The sequence below is a fragment of the Delphinus delphis genome, chromosome 13 (assembly GCF_949987515.2).
Source record: "Delphinus delphis chromosome 13, mDelDel1.2, whole genome shotgun sequence".
Classification (NCBI taxonomy): domain Eukaryota; kingdom Metazoa; phylum Chordata; class Mammalia; order Artiodactyla; family Delphinidae; genus Delphinus; species Delphinus delphis.
Genome location: NC_082695.1, coordinates 889,763 through 915,189, shown reverse-complemented (window position 1 = coordinate 915,189; position 25,427 = coordinate 889,763). Strand labels below are relative to the sequence as shown.

General features: G+C 54.6%; 1 protein-coding gene across 1 annotated transcript in view; it reads right to left on the bottom strand.

Annotated features, from left to right (window-relative positions):
• The window catches only part of GALNT9 (polypeptide N-acetylgalactosaminyltransferase 9), a 92,061-nt gene that overhangs the window by 12,210 nt on the left and 54,424 nt on the right, over window positions 1-25,427 (bottom strand). The window contains exon 6 of the mRNA XM_060029328.2: window positions 24,455-24,572. Within this exon, the coding sequence (XP_059885311.1) occupies window positions 24,455-24,572 (118 nt within the window). The remainder of the gene's footprint in view (window positions 1-24,454; window positions 24,573-25,427) is intronic.

Here is a 25,427-nt window from a genome sequence, read left to right as displayed (position 1 = left end):
CTTCTGGAAAGTGTTGTATTTTATAGTTGAAATATAACATCAGTTCACAAACATTTGTCCATGCAGCCACACTTGAAAGTTGTCATTTCTTTTTTTTTTTTTTTTTTTGCGGTACGCAGGCCTCTCACTGCTGTGGCCTCTCCCGTTGCGGAGCACAGGCTCCGGACGCGCAGGCTCAGCAGCCATGGCTCACGGGCCCAGCCGCTCCGCGGCACGTGGGATCCTCCCGGACCGGGGCACGAACCCATGTCCCCTGCATCGGCAGGCGGACTCTCAACCACTGCGCCACCTGGGAAGCCCTCTTTTTTTTTTTTTTAATAATTTGTATTGCAATATAGTTGATTTACAATGTTGTGGGATTTTTTTTTTTTTGGGCTGCGTTGGGTCTTCGTTGCTGCACGTGGGCTTTCTCTAGTTGCGGCGAGCGGGGGCTACTCTTCGTTGCGGTGTGTCGGCTTCTCATTGCGGTGGCTTCTCTTGTTGCAGAGCACAGGCTCTAGGCCCACAGGCCTCAGTAGTTGTGGCACGCGTGCTCATTAGTTGTGGCTCGCGGGCTCTAGAGTGCAGGCTCTGTAGTTGTGGCGCACGGGCTTAGCTGCTCTGTGGTGGAAGGGGTCTTCCCGGACCAGGGATCAAACCCATGCCCCCGGCATTAGCAGGTGGATTCTTAACCACTGCACCACCAGGGAAGTCCAAAAGTTGTCATTTCTTATCGCAGAGAGGATGGGCCTTAATTCACTTCCCTATTGCCCCAGTTATTAGACATTTAGATTTTCCTCCTGTAGTTTCTTCACTATTAAAATCAAGGCTGTACTCCACATCAGAAACACTTTCTTGGGCTAAATCATCGCGGTAAGTTGGCAGGCACGAGTACTTCAAGCTAAAGTCTTGTTGACAAATACAACTGGGTGTTTCTCAGTTTTGGGCATGGATTTCACTCCGTGGGTCCCTCTGGCCTCTTGTCTAGCCTTCTTCAGCCTAAACGTTCTGCCTTACGCCCAGTTTAAGTGGCGCTGGCTTCATCAAGGCCCATTCCTCCCAGACAGCGACTGCGCAGAGTGGCCTTGATGCCTCGGGGCTCCAGCCTGAATTTGCAGAACCCACTTTGGGGCCCATGACGAGGGGCTTGAGAAGCGGGGCTGGCTTCACGGAAGGCGTGGAAGGCGGGGCCTGCTAGAGCTCACACCAACTAGAGGCCGCGCTCGTTTCCTGGGGCTGCGTAACGAGGACCGTAGACCAGGTGTAAACAACAGACACATTCTCTCACAGCCCTTGAGGCCCCGCTCCCTCCGGGGCTCCAGGGGAGGGTCCCACCTCCCTCTCCCAGCTTCTGGTGGCCCCAGGTGCCCTTGGCTTGTGGCCCTATCCCTCCCGCCACGCAGCCTCCCCCCCATGGGTCTGTGTCTCAAGTTCCCCTCTCCTCTCTCGGGTAAGGACAGCAGCCATCAGATTTAGGGCCCACCCTAATTCCAGGAGGATCTCATCTTGAGACCCCTCACAGCTTCCAGGCAGAGGTCTCCGGGGCTGCCATTCACCCACCACAGACGCCAAGCCCCCGTCTCGGGGAAGAGCACGGCCCAGCCCTGCCTGCTCCATCGGCCCTACTCTCTGCCCCGGGAAAACAGAGGAAGACAGGAAAGTCTCACAGCAGGTAACGGGCGGCCCATCCTGACACCACCCACGGCTGGGATAAGAAATCACCCGAGCGAGGGAGGGGAGGCTGCCCGCTCCTCGTGGCTCACTGAGCGCGTGCCCAGCACGCTCTCCCCTGGCCCGGCTCATGGCCACTCGGGACCACTGCTTGGCACCCTGCAGGCTCAGCAGGCAGCCTCCACGGCCTCCGCCCGATGGTGAGAACCACGCACACTCTGTATCAGAGACGCGGCAAGTTTACGCCCAGGTCCCGAGCTGCAGACGCGGTCTTGCTTCCACGTGGCTTTGCTTCCACGTGGCTGGAGGTGGGGCCGCAGGGGGAGGGCTGAGGGCCCTGCCCAACTCCCACCACTTCCGCTCACACACCTCTGTCAAACCCCGGCACGGGGCCCAGCTGCCCAGGAGGCTGGGAGCGCAGGTGGTCACCTGGTGAGCCGGGAACCTTCCAGGAGGCCAAACACTGAAACAAACAGAGGAGGCTCTGCACACCCGCAGGGCAAGCGCCCGGTCCCCCTGCCCATCCTCTGTGGCCACCGTCACCGCATGTTTCCTGAGGGGCCTCCCTGCTGTCCGTGCCTGCCTAGTCTCCAGCCGGGGCCGGGGCTTCTGTCCAGCCGTCCAGGCCTCTGAACCTCCCCTCGCCCCTGCTCGTCTCAGCACCCACCCCACACCCTGCCAGGGCCCCTGTGCCGGCTGCTCCCTCTGGCGGGAACGCCCTCCCCGAGCTCTGCCTGCCTGGCCGCCTCTCCACCTTCAACTGTGCTCGCATGTCACCTCCTCCGGGATTCCCTCCTTACCACCCCATTTAAAGCGCAGCCCCTCGAGCCTCGTTCCCCAGCCAGCCCTGTCTACCTCTGTGGCTTTTGTGTCTTTCTAACATGTGACACCATTTACCTGCTGATTCCATGTTGTCTGTCTGCCCCACTAAAATGTAAGCCTCGGTCAGTGGGGTTTTCCATTGCCGCATTCCCAGCTGACAAAGCTGGACCAGGAGGTAGCAGTGGGATGACGATAAACCCCAACAATGCCATGCGGGGGCGAGCAGGGGATTAACCTCGCCCTCGCTGCAGATGAAAATAAGAACTGAGGCTCAGAGACGTTAAGAAACACATCCAGGCTCACACAGCTGGTTCGTGGTGGGACAGGGATTCAGAATGCTTGCACGAAGACCCTGAAGTTTCTGCTTCACCCACAGCTGTGAAAGGCATCACGGGACGATTCACACGATCTAAGTGTTCCTGTCACACCCACCCTGTGTCTCAACCACTAATTATCTCAATCGACCTGGTTAATTGCCACCCAAACAGAAACAGCAAACACGAGGCAGAGGACCAGGTGTCAGGCCTTCAGGCAGCGGCTTGGAGGGAGGGCGAAGGGCACGGGGGTGGGGGGGCGCCCACCCCGCCCAGAGGGAGCCCCGCCCCTCAGCCAGCAGATCTCAGCTCCCGGAGCCTTGCTGCCGGTGTCTGAGGCTGGGATTCCAGAGCAGCAGCCTTTATACACGAGCCCTTCTTACAAAGCCCGGAAATAACGGTCCAGCAGCAGGAACGCCTGTGAAGGTTCATCTACCCTCCAGCCGCCCCGGCAATGCGCGCCCGACAGGGGCCCCAACAGGAGCCGAGAGGCTGGGACCAGGACCCGGTGACGGGGGTCCGCGTGGGGCCTGGGGACGGCAGAGCGGGCGACGGGGCCTGAGTGCCTTCCCTCGAATCGACGCCCTTAGGACGTCCATCGTGAATCAAGCTGCCGTTTCTCGTGGTTCCTTCCCCATCTTCCTCCTGCACCACAGTGGTCAACACGACATTTCTGGAGAGCCCTGCTACTAGAAAGCCAGTGCCTCCTGAAACCTGAGAGGAGAAGGAAAATGGTCCCGGCCCCTTGGCGGGAGAGGCCACGTGTCTGTGCATCCTTTGTACGGAGACGCCTCTCTGGACTCCGAGTTCATCCCCTTGGCCGCACAGCCCAGGAGCGTGGCACGCGGCCCCTCGCTGGCCCTGCCTCTCCGTGAGCCTTCCCGTGAGGGCCGAGGGACACGGAGGGGCACTGCCGCGCTGCCAGCGCAGGAGCTCCCAGTCTGCTCTGCGGTAGATCTCCTGGTGGAGGTTAAAACTCTCACCCCTGCTGACCACATCAGAACTGACGGTCTGGTGGTCGGGTCCCTGGGGCCCGAATCTGCCCTCGGGGGAGGCCTCCCCTCCGGGGGAGGCGGAAGGAGCAAGCCCCGCGGGTCTGTTTGGATATAGCTGAACACAGAGGTCTCTGCTGCTGCAACCAGGGTCTCCAACTGGGTCCCCCAGAGGGGCGACGGGGCCCGCAGCTCAATCCTGCAGTGAGACCCGCAGGGCGGCCAGGTGGGTGGGAAAGGACACACACGTACGCGCATGCACACGCACACTCACACCTGCCGCTGGGGACAGCTCGCCCTGTGGGCGTGCAGCTGTTCTGTGGAGCAGCCCCTGCCCCGTGGGGGGACTTCAGGAGGGACATCCAGGAGCCCCCCGGGGCCTCTGCCGGAGCCCTAGGGCCCAGCGCGCCAGCCACTGGGACAGAAGGCCGCTGACACATCTTGGACCCGAATAAAGAGCTCCGGGCCCAGAGCAGAGACCCAGCAAATCTCAGGTCCCTTGGAGCTGGCGGCCCAGCAAACAACTGCAGCTGCTTCTCCAGACGCAGCCCTGGTCCCCGAGGGGGATGGAGGAGGAATGGGGGTCGGGCGTCTGCTGCCTCAGGGCTGACCCCGAAGGCCTCAGGGGTCCCAGCGTCGAAGCTGGAGAGCGGCCGGGGCTGCTGCAGCTCGTCTCCCCTCAGAGTGGCCTGGGGACCGGTCAGCAGTGCGGATGCTCAGGCCCGGCCCACCCTCCCTGACCACAGCTGAGAAGCGCCTCTGGGAGACCTGGCGGGAGGTGCCCCGGTGGCCGAGCTCCTGGTCACGAATCCAGTCCCTCCACAGGTGGGCGCTGGCTGGTGAAACAGCGCCGGATAACAGGTGAACAGGTAAACCACCAGGCTGCGGGGACTCCCTGGCGGCCCAGGGGTTAGGGTTCGGCACTTTCACTGCCACGGCCCAGGGTTCAATCCCTGGCTGGGGAACTAGGGTCCCGTAAGCCACGCAGCGTGGCCAAAACCACCCCGAAAAACAAAACAAACAAACAAAACAAAACCACGGGGCTGGTCCCTCAGCCTGGAAACGCAGGCAGTCTGAGCCTTGAGCCCCTCCCCAAACACCTGTCCATCCTTCCTGTACTTTCAGAGAACCTGGGGAGCACCGCTGGTGGCCCAGCCTGATGCACGTGGCCACTGCCAGGCTGGGTCAGGGCTGGGGACACCACCTCCTTTAGGATTATTCAGGGGAAGGATCACCCCAAAGGGCATTGGAAAAGAGGGCACTGATTCATGTGCCCAAATGCAAACGTCTGTGACCTATAATGCTGGCTCATTACGAGACAGCTGGCCTGGGCTTGCACAGACTCGAGACGGGCCAGAGGGGAGCCACGCAGAGGGGAGAGGAGGGCTGGCCTGTGTAGTAACTGTGTCTTTTTTTTTTTTTTTTGGTGGCTCCAAGAGGCCGGTGGGATCTTAGTTCCCTGACCAGGGATCAAACCTGGGCCCTCGGCAGTGAAAGCTCGGAGTCCTAACCACTGGACTGCCAGGGAATTCCCTTAACTGTCTTAAATTTCTTTATTCTGATACTTTGACGTCTGGGGCCTCGCTGACCCGGAGGGACGGCCTCTCCCAGGTTCCGGATTCCGGGAGGCTGTAAGCCACTCACCTGAGCGCCCCTGTCACGTGTAACCCAGCCAGCCCGAGCCCCCCCAACCCCCCCCCATGGGCTCTCACCCCCAGGGCAGGGCCAGCCCCACGCCCCAGAGCCCCGGGAATGGCTCAGCCAGCCACTGCTGGGCTCCCCTGAGGCATCCTTCCCTGGGAAGCCCAGTAAAGGCTGTGACCCCGGTGCACCCCACCCTCTGCCTCCTGACCTCCCCACGGCCCGTCCTCCTGGGAGCTGGGAGTAACCCCCTCCCGTCAGCAGACGTGGTCTCCTGATCCGCTGGCCACTCCATACCTGAATAACAATAAAACAGCTGGCCAGGGCTGGCGGCTACCTGGGGGCTGGGACAGCAGGTGACAGCAGGGCCTTCGACCCCAATTCCCTCTCAGCTTTCATCTCACAGAGCAGGGTGCGCCTGGCCACTCCACAGAGGCCCGTCCCCGTTATTATTCTCCAGCTGCCCTGGAGGAAGATTCTAGCTGCTGGGCAAACTCAGAGTGTGCGGCTGGGAGATCTGAGAAGCTGCTGGTTCCCATGTGCAGGCCTGGGAGAAACTTCTGCTGCTGTTGGTGGCCTTGCCAGCATCCTCGTGACTGCTCTCTGGTCCAGCCTGTTTAAGGCCACCTGGGAGGGAATGATGCCCAGACTCTGGCTCTCGGGGGTGCACACCCCAGTCAAGCACCGTGGGCCCCGCCCGGGCCACTTTGGCATAACAGAAGTCGTCAGTTTCACAGGCGACTTGCTCGGGACCCTCAAGTCTTTCTCACATGATTTGCAGGTGACACAGGGAGGCTTTCAGTAACACAAACCATCCCTGGCACGCATCCTGAGCTGCAGCTGTATCAGCGCTCCCCGTGTGCGCAGAGATGCCTGGTGGCGTCGGAGTCACGGCTGTTCCGCGGACTCTGCTGTGCGTCCAGGCTGGAAGGGTTCTCTGAGCGCGGCCCTCGGTTCCTGGTGACGGCTGTTTCTTGGTAGCTGCCTCGGCTGCCACGTGGACAGGCTCACCCAAGCAGACGTCCTCTCCCGCCGTCCGGGGAGCTCACGCCGCTGGGTTCCCTGAGGGCCCAGCCCAGGCCGGCACGTCCCACATCCACCCCGATGGCCCCAGCTGGCCGTTTCGTCTCTGAGCCCTAGAGCTGAGGATGGAGAGACGACCCTTCGCGGTATCAGGATAGGCTGGTCGCTCTAATCAGCAACCGGATCTCACTGCATTCGCACAGGAGTTCACGCCTGGCTTCCGTCTCAGCGCGCTGCAGGCAGCGGGGCACAGCCCGGGCGGCTCCACACGGCCCCTGGGGACCCGGCACTTCGTGGCGGATACGTGCTCTCCCAGCGCTTGTTGGATGGAGGAGTGTGGGCGCGGGCGCCGAGGACAGCGTGGCAGAATGTCCCTGCTCAGGCCTGAGGGTGGAGCTGCCGCCCCCTCCCCGCATTGCCCCATCTGGGAGTGGGGGGCAGGGTGGGAGGCCACATCTAATGGGGCGGGCTGGTGCTGGCCTCCAGGAAAGGGAGGCTTGCGGTCACACAGGGGAGATTTGCTGCAGGGGGAGGGGAGGGGAGGGGGAGGGGAGGGGGAGGGGAGGGGGAGGGGAGGGGGAGGGGAGGGGAGGGGAGGGGAGGGAGGGGAGGGGAGGGGAGGGGGAGGGAGGGGAGGGGAGGGTAGAGGGGAGGGGAGGGTGGAGGGGAGGGAAGCAAAATGGAGGGGGGCGATCCGCCTGCGTGGGAGACCCCGTGGAAGAGAAGGAGCACGTGCTGAGCGAAGGCTGGAGAAGCAAATGAGAGGTCCAGAACGGCCCACCTCCATTCATCCCTTCTAAGGGGCGTCCGTGCCAGAGCTGGGGAGGGGCTGGCGATTCCGAGGCTTCTCCCATGTGGGCTCATCCGCGTGAGTCAATTCCTTGGTTCCGAACAAGCAGTGTAACAGGGGAAGCAGAGTGGGGAAGCTGGAGGTGGGGTGTGGGAGCCCAGCCTGGCATCTCCTCGCTGCGCCACCCTGCAGCCCTGAAAGGGATTTTCTATGGCAGGAGGCTCATGGCAGATGTCGGTGGGTCCCCAGGCCTGCAGCACCCGATCCTGGCTTCCCGTCGATGTGTCCCTGGCATTCACTGGGCATCTTCCTCCTGAGATCCGTGTGCCCTCACCACCTCTCTGGGAAGGGGCGCCACAGTCTGTGGGGAGTGTGTTTTCTCTTTGGACCGGTGAGCAGGGGACTCACTGGCAGGGCCTGAGAGAGCCACAGGGACGGAAGCTGACGTCTTTGCTGAGTGCTGTTCTGAGTTTAAAGCTGGCTTTGTCCAGGCTGTGTATTATGAGGAACATCTTCTTGAGTCTCTGGGCTTGTCGTCCTTGGGCTAGCCTGCGTTTGTAAACGGTGAGGACAACTTGGGGATAACTTAGTTCTTAACTCCTAGGTTTACATGTGATGAACACACACGTTTCCTTCTGGGTGTTGGGATCCACTGAACATGATAGAAGCTGCTTTTCACCTTGAAAATACTGAGGATGGGACTTTGCCTGTCAAGCTATGGCCAACATCTACTCAGGTTGGCCTCTCTCTTCTTTACCTTTGTAATAATCCATGGATCTAAAACCGATCAAATTGTCCATCCACCACCCATTCACTCATTGATAAACCCATTCATCCACCCATCTACTCGTCCATCCATCCATCCACCACCTATCCACCAACCACCAATCTATCCATCCACTCATCTATCCATCCATCCGCCCATCCATCCATCCACCACCTATCCACCAACCACCAATCTATCCATCCACTCATCTATCCATCCATCCGCCCATCCATCCATCCACCACCTATCCACCAACCACCAATCTATCCATCCACTCATCTATCCATCCAACCACCCATCCATCCATCCTTCCATCCATCCATCCACCCATTCATCCGCATTAGTGCATACAATCAACATGACTCTAGGCAATGTGCAAAGCTGTACTAAGATCAGGAAATCAAATTAAGAGGCGAAGCAAGCTCAGTCTTCCTAGCCCAGGTCTCAAGGAAAAAGGTCAGATGCACCAGTGGTCCAGGCTGAGGCTGACAGGAACCCAGGCATCCTGCCTCACACCTGGCACATACCCAAGAGGTACCAACCATCATCTTCCTTTTGGCCGTACAGAGTTTCCACCTTTAACAAAAAAACAGGGCTTTATATTCGCCCTGAAGAAAACGATGTGCCTCATGTTTAGAGATTTCACATCGGAACCTAACTTTTAAGAAAGATTTACAATCTGCTCAATTGCCCCCTCCCCAGCCCAGGTCCAATTTCAGGAAATAATTCCTACAGGGCAGCCAAGGCTGATGCCTCCCTCTCGTCACACAGACTCCTCGCTCTGCGGGAATGATTCATCTCCAGGGGCAGAATTTGACTGGATTTAGCTTTGGAAAAGCAAGTCCCATCTCCCAGGGCTCAGTTGGGCTCGATTCATAAATTTTTGACAAGAACACATCTCTTCCCGGACTATCTGAGGTTATATATATATACACACACATATGCTATGAAAACTGCTGTTTCAGTGTTCTGTTCTTATGCCAGAAACTTTCAAGCTGAGCTTTCATTCCAGATTCCTCCCACTTGTTTCACTGAATGCTTTGAACTTCTCAAAAAAAAAGAAAAGAAAAAACCAGTTTCCTTCCTTCTAAACAAGTGGTGCGCAAAGTGTGGTCCTTGGGGAATTCCCTGGCGGTCCAGTGGTTAGGACTTGGTGCTCTCACTGCCAGGGTTCCAGGTTCAATCCCTGGTTGGGGAAGGCGGCCAAAAAAAAAAAAAAAAAGCGTGGTCCTTGGACCAGAAGCATCAGCACCCCCCAACACTCCTTAGAAATGCAGATTCTCAGGCTGCACTCCGGCTGCATTCCTGCTGAACCAGAAACTCTGGGAATGTTTTAATAAGGACTTTGGCGGGGGCGGGGGGGGGGGTTCTGATGTTTGCTGCAATTTGAGAACAGCTGTGCTAAATGCTGAGGCTTCTCATCCCTCCCCCCACCTTCTCATTAGTCCTTTGAGCACTTGGCATAATCGTCTACTTCAGAAGCTGTTTCCCTTGAACACTACTTGAGGGTGGGACCACATCTTATTGAGTTTTCTGTCCTCAAACAGAAGTGAGGCTATACTTGTTAGGTCATGATTCCCATGGAACCAAGCCCACTGTAGCTGGATGAAATGACAAAGAAGACATCTAGCTAATATCATGGATGTGAAAATCTCCCCTATCTGCCCCCAACATATAGAAATGATAGATAAAATGATTTTAAAAGTTAAAAATATATACTAGAAAACAAGATGAAATTCCGCTTAGCTCAGAGAGAGCAGAAATGCGCTGATGTAAGTGAGGCTGAAGCTCCACGGCAAATGCATGTAACCTTACGAGGGGCGGGGCTGAACGCGTAGCCAGGATCCTGTGTGCAGCCTGGGGCTGAGACTAGGCTCCCTGTAGAGTAGAAGGCGAAACCAGCTCTGACTGATCCCTGGGGTTCAGCCAGAAATAATCTACCAGGAGAGGAAGCAGACATGTACACAGCACCTGGAATCAATCCGGTTCTCTGCATGAGAAATGAAACTGGAGATCTCAGGGTGAAAACTATCGCTAATCAACTATGGTTCAATAAAAAGAAAAAAGGAAAAAAACCCTAAGCCACTCAATTCTGAGCCATGGATCTGGGGACAAGATAGCCTGAAACTTCCTCCCAGGAATGAGTGAGTGTGCTGTGAAGATACAGCACACAAGGAAACCGGATTCCAGGAGAGTCGCCAACAAATCCAAAGATGGGTGGATTTAAACCCAAGGAAAGAGAGAGAGAAAAAGTGACTAAGCAGGTCTTAAGCAGACCATTAACATTTTTCAAAGAGATGAGGAATGAGGGAAAAGCACTTGTCAGTACAGAACAGGAGGTTGTGAATCACAGCAGGCAGTTATAAAAAAGAACAAGCAGATATGAAAAATACCACCGGAAGATCTCATAAATGTAAGATGTATTCATGAAAATTGAAAGGCAACGCTAAGTAGGTGGCTTAACTAGTCATCTAGACCTGGCTGAAGGTAGAATTTGTTCACTGGAACATGGAGCTGAGGACATTACCCAGAACACATGGCAGGATGAGGAAGATGTGGTAAAGTGGATGAGATCTGAAGAGACCTGGAGGGTCGACGGTACGGCCTCACCAGGCATCCAACAGGATTTCCAGATCAGGTGAGGCCACATACTAAGAACCCGAGCACTTTCTGGATCCGTAAAACAGAAGCCTCAGGTTGATGACGTACGCCAGCACCCGAGGAGAATACAAGGCAAAGGGTCATAGAACACGAGGGATTCAGGGCCCAGGACTATCTTCCCATCCATTCCTGTGTGACACTCTGTAAACTCAACTGATGTACAGGTGGACAGAGTCTGATAAAATGTTTCTAAGTTCATACAAAAGAGGAAAAGCAAGAGAGCAGCCAGGAAGATTCTAAAATGACAATGAGGAAGCATTCAATTGCTAGACATTAGCATATTTTATAAAGCAGGAGATCATGGCTAAAAGTAAAAAGTTCAAAACAGACACAAGCGTATCTAGAAGCACTTAGAATATGGTAAAGGCCGCCTTTCTCATCGGGGGAAAGGATGCAATGCTTAGCGGACGGTGTGAAAAGAGATAGTCCATCATTTAAAACGGTATAAAGAAATATCACAACCTAACTTACATAAATAACATATTCCAAGTGGATTAAAGATTTTAATGTAAAAAAGGAACTAGAAAAGTGTCAGAAGGAAATGTGGTCAAATAGCCTTTCAAATAGGCCTTTCTAAGAAGGACAGCAAATACACAAGCCATTTAATAAAAAAGTAGGTACTTACATTAAAAAATTCTCTCTATAAAAAGTCAACATCATAAAATTAAGAACAAGGAAAGCACTCGTGTCACACAGGAAAGAGTTAATATCCCTAATGTATGAAGTGCTCTTAAAATCTACTAGAAAATGAGGGACGTCATGAGAAAAAAATTAGCAAAGAAAGAAAAATATATGGTCAACAAATGTACAAAAATATTAACCTCCGGCTTCCCTGGTGGTGCAGTGGTTGAGAGTCCGCCTGCCGATGCAAGGGACGTGGGTTCGTGTCCCGGTCCGGGAAGATCCCACATGCCGCGGAGCGGCTGGGCCCGTGAGCCATGGCCGCTGAGCCTGCGCGTCCGGAGCCTGTGCTCCGCAACGGGAGAGGCCACAGCAGTGAGAGGCCCGCGTACCGCAAAAACAAAAAAAATTAACCTCATTAGTAATTGAAGAAAAGCAAGTTAAACAACAAGACGTTCCCTGTGTGTCTGTCATGTATGAAAAAAGGAAGATTATATTTAATCAGATCACATGTGTTATATGCCTGGGAAACTGCCTCCTCATGTACCATTTGAGAAAACACACACACACCACACACACCACACACACACACCACACACACACCACACACACACCACACACACACACCACACACACAGCACACACACACACCACATACACAGACACACACCACGTAATCAGACACACACACACCACACACAGACATGTAGACACACAGACACACACACCACACACACACACCAAGCACACACACCGCATACCACATACACAGACACACACACACACCACATACACAGACACACACAGACTTTTGTGGGGGGCAGGGCGGGGGATTTGGCAAATTGTATCAAAAGCTGTAAAATTATGTGTTTCAGCTGATCTAGCAATTCCATTTCTAGAAGCTCATCCTGAGGAAATGCTGAGACATGAAGGAAGATCCAGACATGAGAACACGACTTCAGGGCTGTGCCGTGTGGAGGGGCGGCCGCATTACAGACAGAGACCCACCGTCGAGTAACTGTCGGGGTCATGGCTTTCCAGAAATATACACATATATAAAACATAAGCAAAAATGGGCGCACATTACGTGCACGTGGAGAGAATCTTAGACACACGCAAGGCACCTCTGAGAGGATGTCCACCCTGGCGAAGACAGAGACAGAATCCTGGGTGACTTAATTTTGTTCCTGTTAGCTGACCTTGTGTTTTTCTAATAAAAGTCACTCTTATAAAGGGAAGAAAAATAGTATTCCAGAAATCCCTGCACAAACAATGAGTGCCGTCACATGCTGGCCACGTTTCATTTAATCCCCAGCCGGCCCCAGGAGTTGCGTCCTATACGCCCCTTGGGGACAGAAGTGGGAACTGAGGCTCAGAAAGGAGGTGGCCCAGGTGGCTGACGGGCAGGACCACCTCCAAAGGCAAGTCTCAAGGGGACATCTGAAGACCCCATGTAGCCACAGGGGCTTTTCCACAGAACACTCAAGTGGATGAGACTTTCCCTCCCCCGCGTTGCATCTGCTTCCGCTGTCTGGAGGCCTGGGTCATCTGCTTGGGGGAGCGGAGGCTGGCTGGGCAGGCGAGGGGTCCCCCTGTGGGCTACTGGGGAGAGGACGCGCGTCCTCACCTTATCAGGCAGACAGACCCACTTGTGACTAGAACAAGCCCTTCCTGAAGCAGAACCAGATGGGACTTCACAGTCTACTCCCACTGCCACCAAGAAAGGTCCAGGACCAGCCTGGGGGACACCCACAGCCCCTCTGGTGTGGCCCGTGGAGCAGCGTGGATTCCTCCACGAGTAACGAGGCCCCTTCCCTGCTCTGGCAGGACAGGAGCCTGTGACGATTGACTCCTGGGGAATAGGGAAAACCTACCACCCAGCCCCCAGATGTCTAGCACTAAGACAGCCCCTCAGAGGGTCGGGAGTTGAAGGCCCTCCGTGCTGAGAGGTTTGCCTGTAACACCCTGGGAAGGCAGCGAGTCGGAACATTTTAAAATAGAGAAGCGAACGATTTCCAGTTTCTGTGTGGCAGAGCTTTGCCTAACCAGGCGCGTGCCTCTTGATTCTGTCTTGACCTTTATTAAACCTAACGGACGCGACGGATTCATTTCCCCCTAATTGGCTCGAGGACTTTCCTCATTACTGGACAAGCAGTTGGCATTTCGACAATCACAGAAATGTAAATTAGCCCCGAGACCACAGAATTACTCCTCTAATTGGACTGAATCTATCAGAAGGGCTGCGTGGCCATCTGTGTTAACGACGGATCGGATTCAGCGGTGGCTTCAAGGGCCATCTGGGCAGGAGCAGGGGTTCCAGGAAGGCGGGGGAGGAGCACGCGGGCCAGGGCCACTCACGGGCTCCTGCCACAGGGCCTTTGCACTTGCTGTTCCCTCGCCGGGAACACTTCCCCATAGCCACACAGCTCGCTTCCTCTCCTTCACGTCTGCTCAGATGTCACATCTCTGTGTTCCTTTCCCTGGTTACCCCTTTTAAAATGACAACCTCCCCCATCCCAGACATTGCTAGCTGGGGATGAGGGGACGTGTGTACCCTGCCGAATCCCAGCACCTGGGACGGTGGTCGGCACCCGGACGCTCGTTTTCATCAACACGACAAATGGACGGCTTGCCTCCCTTTGATGCCCCCCCACTGACCCAGCACGTAGCACAGCACAGAGGCCCCCTCTTTCCCAAATGACCCATCTGTTTATCCTGTAAGTAAACCTAAACGTCAACAGGCAGTCGCACGCAGCAGTGAAGGAGACCCAGCCCTGGGCACAAGGACTCACTCGCATCCCAACTGGTGACGGAGCGGGGAGACAGGCAGGAAAAAGTAGGCAAACCAGTGAGACAGTGATGGGTAGAGCCGCGTCGTGCGAGGAGACACAGCCAGGCTTTGGTGGGCTGTGGCTGGGCAGGGCCAAGACCAAGGGTCGGGAAGCAGCCAGGCTGGGCGGGGCTCCTGGGCTGAGGGGCATGGAGCTCGGTTTGGACAAGGGAAGCTGAAGGTCAGGGGCTGGTGCGGGTGGGCGAGAGGGTGGGCACCAGGACACATGGTCAGCAGGATGGCGAGAGGGTCCTGCACACCATGGGAGGGAGTGTGGGATTAATTCTCAGGGTGGGGAAGCCCTAATGAGGTTGCAATAGCCCTCTCTTGGCTTTTACGTAGAGTGGATGAGAAGGCAGAAGGGTGCAGGCCGGAGGTGAGCTGAATTCCAGGTGGGATTGACGCCGACCTGGGCTTTTTAATCAGTAGAGTTGATAAGAGGCCAGGTGAGGAATTCAGGCGAGGCTTTATCAGGGCTGTGCTGAAGCACCAGCGAGCGAGAACTAGTAAGAGGTGCCTTGCCAGCTCCCGGGGAAGGTGGGCTGGTCCCTTAAATGGGGAGCGGGTAGGGGTGGGTCCAGGGCTCAGGCCGGAGGGGTGCCTTAGGCGGTCTGCCCACCCACTCAGTGATGCCGCGTGCAGGGATCGTGGGCAGGACCCGGTTTTGCTCCCTGCACCTGAATGGCAGTTGGTTTGTGGCCTTTTTGTACCTTATTGTTCAAAATTTGCCCCAACTGAGCATGCGTGCAGTTATTTTTAGTCCCTTATACTTTCTTCGTATTCTGTTGTCCAGCTGCAAGCACTCCAGTAAAGGGTCCCAGGTCCCAGCCTGTCTCAAAACCACATTTTTGGGACTTCCCTGGTGGTGCAGTAGTTAGGAATCTGCCTTCCAATGCAGGGGACACCGGTTCTATCCCTGGTCTGGGAAGATCCCACATGCCACGGAGCAACTAAGCCCGTGCGCCACAACTACTGAGCCTGTGCTCTAGATCCCACGAACCACAACTACTGAGCCCGCATGCTGCAGCTACTGAAGCCCGTGCACCTAGAGCCCGTGCTCTGCAACAAGAGAGCAATGAGAAGCCCAGGCACCGCAACGAAGAGTAGCCCCCACTCGCCGCAACTAGAGAAAGCCTGTGCACAGCAACGAAGACCCAACGCAGCCAAAAATAAATGAATTAAATAAATAAATTTTTTAAAAAGAGTCAACATAACTTATAAAACAAAAACAAAAAGTACCAACAAACAAAAGTCCAGGACCAGATGGCCTCACAGGCAAATTCTATTAAACACTTAAAGAGCTAACAGCTATTCTTCTGAAGCTCTTGCAAAAAACTGCAGAGGAAGGAAAACTCCCAAACTCATTCTACGAGGCCACCTGATATCACCCTGATACCAAAACCAGACAAAGATACCACAAAAAAGAAAACTACAGGCCAATATCACTGATGAACATAAATGCAAAAATCCTCAACAAAATACTAGCAATTCGAATCCAACAACACATTAAAAGGATCATACACCACGATCAAGTGGGGTTTATCCCAGGGATGCAAGGATTCTTCAATATTCGCAAATCAATCAACGCGATACACCATATTAACAAACTGAAGGAGAAAAACCATATGATCATCTCAATAGAGGCAGAGAAAGCTTTTGACAAAATTCAACACCCATTAATGATAAAAACTCTCCAGAAAGTGGGCATAGAGTGAACCTACCTCAACATAACAAAGTCCATATACGGCAAACCCACAGCCAACATCATACTCAACAGTGAAAAGCATTTCCTCTAAGATCAGGAACGAGACAAGGATGTCCACTCTCGCCACTTTTATTCAACAGAGTTTTGGAAGTCCTAACCACGGCAATCAGAGAAGAAAAAGAAAAAAAAAGGAATCCAGCTTGCAAAAGAAGTTACACTGTCACTGTTTGTAGGTGACATGATACTATATGTAGAAATTCCTAAAGATGCTACCAGAGCTCATCAATGAATTTGGTAAAGTTGCAGGTTGCAAAATTAATACACAGAAATCTGTTGCATTCCTATACACTAACGACGAAAGATCAGAAAGAGAAATTCAAGAAACAATCCCATCTACCATCGCATCCACCCTCAGCGGGGATTCGCCGTCCAGCCTCCTTCCTGCGCTTTGGGCCCGCGTTCCATTCACTCCCGGTCCCTCTTCGTGTCCTGTGAGATGGAGGCCTTCTACCCAGGCCCCCCTCCTCCAGGGACAGGTGGCTTTTCTGGGAGGACACTGCCCAGGGCTGCGAGGCACCCCCGATCAGAACAGAAACTAATCCGATCGTTTCAAACAGGGGATGCAACACAGGACTGGTCACCGGTAGGGCGGGCGGTGGGGAGGGCGGGGCTCAGGCAGCCAGCGACAGGCAACAGCCGGGCTGTGAGGGGCACGGGGTGCACAGCGCCCAGGCCTCTCCCTGGAAGCTGCCGGAAGCACCTAGGGACTGTCAGGGCAGGAGCTGGAGCCCCAGGCATGGGGGAGGGATGCCCAGCCCGGCCCCGCCAGAGCCTCTCCAGGACCTGGACGTGCAGCCTGCAGGGGATCCTGCGGGCACAGCCCCGAGGCCGGGAACATGGAGGACGGCGTGGCCCACCCCGCCCCCCAGCGGTGGTGTGTGGAACTGCTCCAGTGCCCTGGGTCAGGGACGGCCACGGGGCCACATTGCTGTATGACGTTAAACAACTGTTCCACTGAGAACGACATTTAGGAAAGGTGGCTTGAAATGAATGTCGTCCCTGCTCTAAACGGGGGCGGGGCACACCTGCCCACTCTGACCCCCCCGCGGCCCGGGCCTGCTGCCTCGCTCCTCTGCACTCTGCTGTGGCCCACGGGCTGCTGGGCTTGTAAGGAGACCCTGCCCTGAACTCAGGGACTGAGCCGGAGCCCCCAGCCCGGGGCACAGACAGTGGAGCTGCTGCCCTCGGGCCCATGGGTTTCCTGCCACTGGCTGTTAACAGCAGAGGGCAGCCTGCAAAGCACAGGGCAGGCATCACTGAGGCGTCCCGCCGGCCTTCCCCACCCCCAGGCCTCTGCGAGAACAGCCTGCTGCCCCGGATGTGGGCCTGCCTTCACCCGACGCCAGAGGGGAGGTCCTGGGGTTCTGATCCCGGCCTCCGGGCTCGCCCGTGGAGGTCCCACCTCCCTTCCATGTCTCTGTCTGATTTTTTCTTTCTTCTTTCTTGCTATTTATAATTTACTTTATCTTGCTGGGATTTTTCTGTTTCCTGGCAAGCTGCCTTAAATCCGGTCAACAATAAAAGTTGATAAAAATAGAGTTGCCCTATGACCCAGCCACCCCACTCCTGGGCATATTTCCAGACCAAACTCTAATGCAGAAAGATCCAGGCACCCCCATGTTCACAGCAGCACTGTTCACAGTAGCCAAGACACGGGAACAACCTGAATGTCCATCGACAGAGGAACGGATAAAGAAGATGTGGTACACACACACACACACACACACACACACACACACGAATACTACTCAGCCATAAAAAAGAATGAAATAATGCCACTTGCAGCAACATGGATGCAACTAGAGATTATCATACTACGTGAAGTAAGTCAGACAAAGACAAACACCATATGAGACCAATTACATGTGGAGTCTAAAACATGACACAAATGAACCTATCTATGAAAGAGAATGGACTTGTGGTTGCCAAGGGGGAAAGGGGTGGGGGAGGGATGGAGTGGGAGTTTGGGTCTAGTAGCTGTAACCTATTATATATAGAATGGATAAACAACATGTCCTACTGTAGAGCACAGGGAACTATATTCAAGATCCTGGGATAAACCATAATGGAAAAGAGTAGAAAAAAGAATGTATATATATCTATAACTGAAAAAAATAAAAGTCTAAAAACATATATACATATATACACACATCTGTACACTTAATGTACGTAAGTATGTGTGATTCTGTACATGCATATCTATCTCTAGAATCTGTATGGATTCTACACGCCTGTCTATCCAGATCTATACCCAGATCTACAGCAACATCTATATCTACGCCTCTGTAGCTCCATCCACACCCATGTCCACACCTAATCCATATCTACACCTACACCTGCATCACCCCAGTCCGCAAACGTCCCCTGATGTCCCACAGGCAACGCCAACCCCAGACCCCTCCCCGACAGCTAGGGGGACCCTGCCCAGCTCAGAGCCCAGAGCCCCCTTTACAAAGTGGAGACCCAGACCAGGGGTGTTGGGGACCCACCTGTGGTCAAAGCTCCAGGGCCAGACGGAGCCTGCTGCCGGGCCTCCTTTTGCTGGACGCCCCTTCTTCAACACCTCGGAGGGTTTCTGTCTTCCTTCCAATCCCTCGTCACTGTGACCACCGGCTAGAACTCACCCAGGGGAGCATCAACCTGGCCCTTCGTCGCTGTCTAATGGCCAAACCCACAGTCACCGTGCGTTCACAGAGCTCAGGTCTCCCAGCTACAGCTGGGTGCAAGGGAGCTTCCACACCTGGACCCCTCCCTGCCTCACCAGCTGAGACCGGGGGCTTTGCCCAGCTCTGCCCTCCGCCTGCGCCGGTCAGCACCCCGTGACCCCCATGCGGCCTCGGCTGTCCCCCATGTGCACTGGGCACCTACCCCACTTCTGGACGCCCCCTCACTGCGGGCCGCGCACTGTACGTGGTGGGCGTGGGCACTGCTCGTGTTACGTTCGGGTCACCCCCCGCCCCGTCCCCTCTGTCTCCCCGACCACTGCGCAGGGTGCCCTCTCTTCCCAGTGAGGTGTCTCGTGCCCCCAGTTAGTTACCACGGCAACAGGCTCCTGCCTCTCCTTCAGGAGACGCTCCTTCGTGGAGGCTCACCTCCTTCCCCGTTCCCCATGCTGCAAAATCCTCCAGGAGGATATTCCCACCCAGGTGCCACCAGGGATGGAGACAGGCCCGTCTCTCCATCGCCCTCTCCCAGGCGCCTACGTGGTGACACCCAGGGCAGTGCCTCCCCCACCCCCCATACCAAGTTCTCTTTCGGACAGATTGAGGTCTCACATGGACCCCGACCCTAACCTTACCCCGTACACAGCCTGCTTCCTGGATGCTGGTGGTGGCGTCCAGCCTCACTTCTCTCTCCCCGCCGGCATGTGGGATGCGGTTGTCGCCCTTGTCCGGCCCCCCGACACCTGGTGTCTTCTCACCTCGACCACACCCACTGTTCCTCCCTCCCTGCTCGGTTCCCCCATGCTGGCTTCTGCCTGACCCTGCACTGCCTCCGACTTGAGCCACTGCGAGCCCCTGGGGGTACCCGCCCTCAAATTCCTCCTCCTGCCCTCACGGCCCACAACTCCTGGCCGGGCCCACCTGGCTGGGTTGGCAAGGCCCGGTCGCCCTTCCAGGCAGGTCCCTTCCTGCCCTCAGGCTCCCAGCTGGGTTTGGTTTGGAAGGAGACAGGGCGCAAGAGGTCTGTCGGGGCGCTTCTCCCCTGCCCCTCCCTGTGTGGGCGCCTTGCGTCTCCAGTGGTGGTTCATCCCCCCCAGGGCGGTCCCTCCACCCAGGCGCATGTCCACTGAGCCCCCTGCTACCCACACGCAGGCCAGGGGTCAGGGGCAGCCCCCAGGGGCTCTGCAGCTTCCTTGGGACTCTGACTGTGGTTCCCGAGCTGACATCGTCTAACACTGGGAAGGATTAGAATCCAGTGTAGAGGTGCAGGAATCAATCAGACACGGAGAGCTGGTACTTTCTGCCAGGTTCAGGAATCATCGGAAAGGATTTGTCTTTAATGACGAAAACAGCTGAGAAAAGTCAGCTTACTGAAGACTCTGCCGGCTAATCCTCTGATTCCATTTTAATGTGTATAACTGAGGATTGATTCTCAATTTGTGATTTAAAATTGGACCTTGTCAGAGAATTTTAAACATTTGCAAACAATACCAAAATGCTTCAGAGAAGTTGAGATTTGGTATAAGTTTAATATACTAGACACTCTAGAGTTTTTTAAGCGCTTAGGGGAATTTCTGCAATGATATCAGGCATTCAATGTGCTTAAAGAGAAAAGAAAATATGCCACATTTGTAAGTGTCATTTTAAAAGTTCAAGGGAATTGAATTAACTAAAGGCAGAAATGGAACTGATCGTTGTTTAATAGCATTTAATCTGTTAAACTGAGTTAATCAAGCATTAATCAAAGAAAAGGGGAAGCTGAGTGTTCTTACTTTATTTATAACCACAATAATATAGTCTCTAGGTTTAACTGAAAAGCTTAAAGCAAACAGGTTTGGAAAGGTGTAACTTCAATAAACTGTATATAAATTTTTAAAAACCAGCCTTAAATAATCTTTTCTGTGACCTAAGTCCCTACAGACAAACAAAAACCTAAATGAAATCCCAGAAAAAACCACAAAATCCACAAGGACCCCAAACCAATCAGAGTTCAGCCCCACATCAGCAGAGCTCGGCCACAGTGGACCCCGAGGCCTGGCCCCCGGCCGCTGCCCTTCCGTCCATCCGTGGGTGTTTACAGAGCGCTCAGTAGTGCTCCAGGCCCTGTGCAGAGCAAGCCTGGCCGGCTTACGGTCCGCAGAGTGGCGGCTGGGCGGAGGCTGGTTCTCAGAGTGGGTTCCCTGGACCGACAGAGTCAGTGGCCCTTGGGAATTTGTTGGAAATTAAGATTCCTGGCTGGGCTTCCCTGGTGGCACAGCGGTTAGGAATCCGCCTGCCAGTGCAGGGGACACAGGTTCGAGCCCTGGCCTGGGAAGATCCCACATGACGCAGAGCAACTAAGCCCATGTGCCACAACCACTGAGCCTGTGCTCTAGAGCCCGTGAGCCACAACTACTGAAGCCCGTGCACCTACAGCCCGTGCTCTGCAACAAGAGAAACCACCGCAATGAGAGGCCCGCGCACCGCAACGAAGAGGGGCCTCCACTGGCTGCAACCAGAGAAAGCCCGCACGCAGCAACGAACACCCATCGCAGCCAAAAATAAATAAATAAATGAATTTTTTAAAAAAGATTCCCAGGCTCCACCCTGCCATACTGAATCCACATCTCTGGGTTGGGGCCCAGTGATCTATTTTAAGGAGCCTCTAAGGGATTCTGGTGCAGCTGGAGTCTGAGAACCAGGCCCAGAGACCAGCCTCACCCTTCTGGTAGGTCTCCTGGCCCCTCCTGCTCTGCCTGTGAACGTGCTCTGCTCAGCGCTCTGAGTGGTGGAGCGGCTGTCACAGCATCCTGGGGCCTCAGTGAGACAGGCTGGGACCTGGAACCTGGGCCCCTTTGCTGCAGTGCTTGTACCTGGACACACCTCTCCTCCAGCAATAAATACGAAGAAACTATACGGGACTAAAAATAAATGCACCCATGTGCAGCTGCTGCAAATTCTGGACAAAAGATACAAAAAGACCAAATAAAGCCCAGCTGCCGCTTCTGAAGAGCCGGGAGCAAAAGCAGGGCACCGCGCAGGCCCCCCGCACTCAGCACCACCTGGGCGCTGGGCAGACCACCTGAGCCACGCCTCCAGCCCGACCCCTGGACACACCCCTACCCTCACCCCGTGTAAGGGACCAGCCCCCCCTCAGGGAGCGGGCAAGCAAGGGAAGCTGTTGTTTGGTCTCCGCACCCCCCCCACCAGCTGCAGCAGGGGGCCCCGTAAAGCCTTGCCTGAATTTCCTGTCTGGCCTCAGGCCAATTTCTATCGACTGGGGAAGGCCAAGAACCCTGGTCGGTGTCATCAGGACTCAGCATCCCGGCTAACTGAGATTCTTGTCCCATATAATGGGACAGTCCCTGCACACGCTGGCTTCCTCTGTTTTACATCCAGAAACAGCTCTGAACCTCAGGCTTGGCTGCTGGTGGCTGGGAGCTCGTGGCTCCCACCTGCGGCTGCAGGACTTGCTCAGTTCACTGGCCGTCCCCAGACCCTGAGCCTTGGCCTCTCTGAAGAGGGGCCGGAGGCCACGGCAGTGAGGTCAGAGGTGACAGTGTGGGGGTCACATCCCTGACCTCCAGCTCTGGCTTCCCAGCTGCTGGCAGCCTCGCTCCCACACAGCCAGAGCCCCGTGGGCCACCGTCATTTCCAGGCCGTTGGAGCTGCCCTGCTTCACAGTTTGGACCCATGACCAAGCTCAGTCAGCTTCCCCTGGAGAGAGGACATCACCAGCTGGGGCACCAACAGCTGCCTAAGTTACTCTGCCCCCGGATGGGACGCTCTTGGTGCTAGCAATGCTGATAATTAAGAATAATCAGGGGCTTCCCTGGTGGCGCAGTGGTTGAGAGTCCGCCTGCCGATGCAGGGGACGCGGGTTCATGCTCCGGTCCAGGAAGATCCCACATGCCGCGGAGCGGCTGGGCCTGTGAGCCATGGCCGCTGAGCCTGTGTGTCTGGAGCCTGTGCTCTGCAACGGGAGAGGCCACAGCAGTGAGAGGCCCGCGTACCGCAAAGAAAAAAAAAAAAAAAGGTCTAAAAAAAAAAAGAGAGGAAACTTAAAACAGTGTTTTTTTTTTAAAAAAATAAAGGGGTAATCAGGTTAAAACAAGGTCATTCAGGTGGGCCCTAATCCAGTGTGACTGGTGTCCTTCTAAGGGGGAGCACACACAGAGGAAGGGGACGTAAAGACACAGGGAGAAGACGGCCATGTGATTGGAGGGTCGCATCTACAAGCACCAGGGTTCACAGCAAATACCGGGAGCTGGGAGAGGCAGGAAGGACCCTCCCTGGGAGCCCCCGGGGGCGCAGCCCCGGAGACTTCAGACTCCAGCCTCAGTGCAGTAAGAGGAGGGGGCCGTGGCTTTAGGCCTCCCGGGTGACGGTACTCTGTCAAGGCTAACAGATCCAGTGTCAAAAACTCTTTGATTTGGGGGCTCTGGTGTCGTCACTGGGTAGACAGCTAACCAGCTGGTTAGTTAGGCTTGAGCTAGTGGGGATCTGCGCTCCAGCCCCTGGTACCAATGGCTAAGCTGCTTCCCCATCCTGGGCCTCTGAGCATCCTGTGTGGAGCGGGGTCACAGCACCTCAGAAGGAGCACTTGTGCGTGAAGGGCAAGGAATTGGTGACCTGGTGACCTGGTCGTAACCCACGACCTGGTGCTGAGGGCTCAAACCCGAACTCTCCTGGAAGCAGGGTCCTTTGACACCCCAGGTCCACAGTCCTTGAAAGCCCTGCCCATCCCTCTCTGGATGGGCTGTGTCATGTCACGTTAATCATGCTGTGACCGTCCCGCTGAGCCGTGAGCAGAGCCCAGGATACTAGCCTTTGACTGGGCTCCGAACCCAACCTGATTTTATCCTAAGAATACACTGAACCAAGGAGGTGAAAGGCCTGTACGCTGAAAACTACAAGACATTGATGAAAGAAGTTGAAGAAGACACAAAGAAATGGAAAAGTATCCATGCTCATGGATTGGAAAATGTTGTTAAAATGACTGTACTACCCAAAGCAATCTAAGATTGAGTACATCCCTATCAAAATGCCAATGACATTTTTCCTCAGAAATAGAACAACCAATCCTATAATTTGTGTGGAACCACAAAGACCCCAGAGCAATCTTGAGAGAGAAGAACAAAGCTGGAGGCATCACACTCCCTGATTTCAAACTACCTTGCAAAGCTACAAGAATCAAAACATATGGCATTGGCATAAAAACATTCCATAGATCAATGGAACAGAACACAGAACCCAGAAACAAACCCATGCACACATTGTCAATTAATTTACAACAAAGGAGCCAAGAATATACAACGAGGAAAAGATAGTCTCCTCAATAAATGGTGCTGGGAAAACCGGACAGCTCCATGCAAAAGAGTAAAGCTGGACCACTATCTTACACCATACAGAAAAATTAACTCAAAATGGACTAAAGCTTTGAGCATAAGGCCTGGAATCATAAAATTCCTAGAAGAAAACATCCTCTCTGGAGCCTTCTCTACAAGCTGCCCCCCCCCCCCAGGAGCAGCCGTGGGGAATTCAGACGCTCACAACCCCCATCTGCACCCTGCTTTACACACATCCACCGAGACAAGCCCACGAAACAGGGTGGGTCTCCTCGTCGCCATCGTGCAAACTCCCCAAGCCGAGGACCAGCTTTTACAATTTCCACCCCCCCACCGGCCCCCACTTTAGTGTAATGCAGCAGAACGCGTGGCTTGAGAAAGAAAGTCACATCCAAAACACAATCTCTTGTCACCATATTCATAATGTTTCCCAGTCCCGCTGCCATCGAGGTTTCTTACATTGACCTAAGTTTTGGGGCCTTACGCCCCCCTTACTGGTAACACGCAGCTCACGGACCAGCCAGGCCAACAGGTCTGCTCGGCAGACGGTCCCCTCACGAGGCCTCGGTGGCCAGGCAGTGACACTTACCCTCATGCCCAGCTCGATGTTCTCCCCACCGTACACCTCCATGCCCGGGTCCAGCAGGCCGATGTCCCCGAAGTACTCCCGGTCCACCACGAAGGAGCAGCCGATCATGGCCGGGGTTCTGGAGGGAAGCAGGCAGTGCATGAGCTGGTTGCTGGTGTGTGGCCCCGGATCTCCACAGCCTGGGTGGGCTCACCATCCTCTTTCCAAGTCCCCACACCTCATCCCTGCACTCCTCGCCTCCGCTTGGTCACTGTGCCCAGGGCTTGGGACACGGGCAGGGCTGCCTAGGACTTGCCTTTGCATCCCTCAGAGATGACAAAAACCAGTATTCAATTCAGGCAACTTAGTGGAAATTTTTAAAAATCTGTTTACCCGATGAGTTGTTTAGTTGCCCTGATCATCAGTCACTTGCCTACCTCCTTCGTTATTTTATCTGTGCATCAGTAGTCAGGGCTGTAATGGGCGGTTGCACAGGCTGTGCACTGCTCAACTCTATGGAAGCTCTTCAATATCAGACTCTCTCTGAATGACACACCTTGAAGTTGTACAGTACACAACCTGTGCAGCTGTCTGCACAAGACTGCCAACTGTACTATTATTCCTGTAATAATTCTATTTACAGCTACATATTTTTAAAATGTCAGTAAATCTTGCCTTGTCCCAAGCAATTGTATCTGTAAAATCATGTGTCAATGTGCTGGTTATAGTTTTTTCTAAAATGCATTAACAATCTATCAGTGTTGAGACCTCCACTGGTCTCATGGAGCAGCGGTGGTCAAAGCAGGACAGGGTGAGACAGAGTGGCAGAGAAAAGTGGACGGTGTCACTGTGAATAGAACTGCATATTTGCTGACTCATTCATTCATTCATGATACATTCACATCATGAATGCAGGATATACTGAGTGCCTATTAGTCGGAGGGGATAAAAAAGAGAAAGGAAAGAGAACGGAAAAATAGCTTGCTAGCAAGAA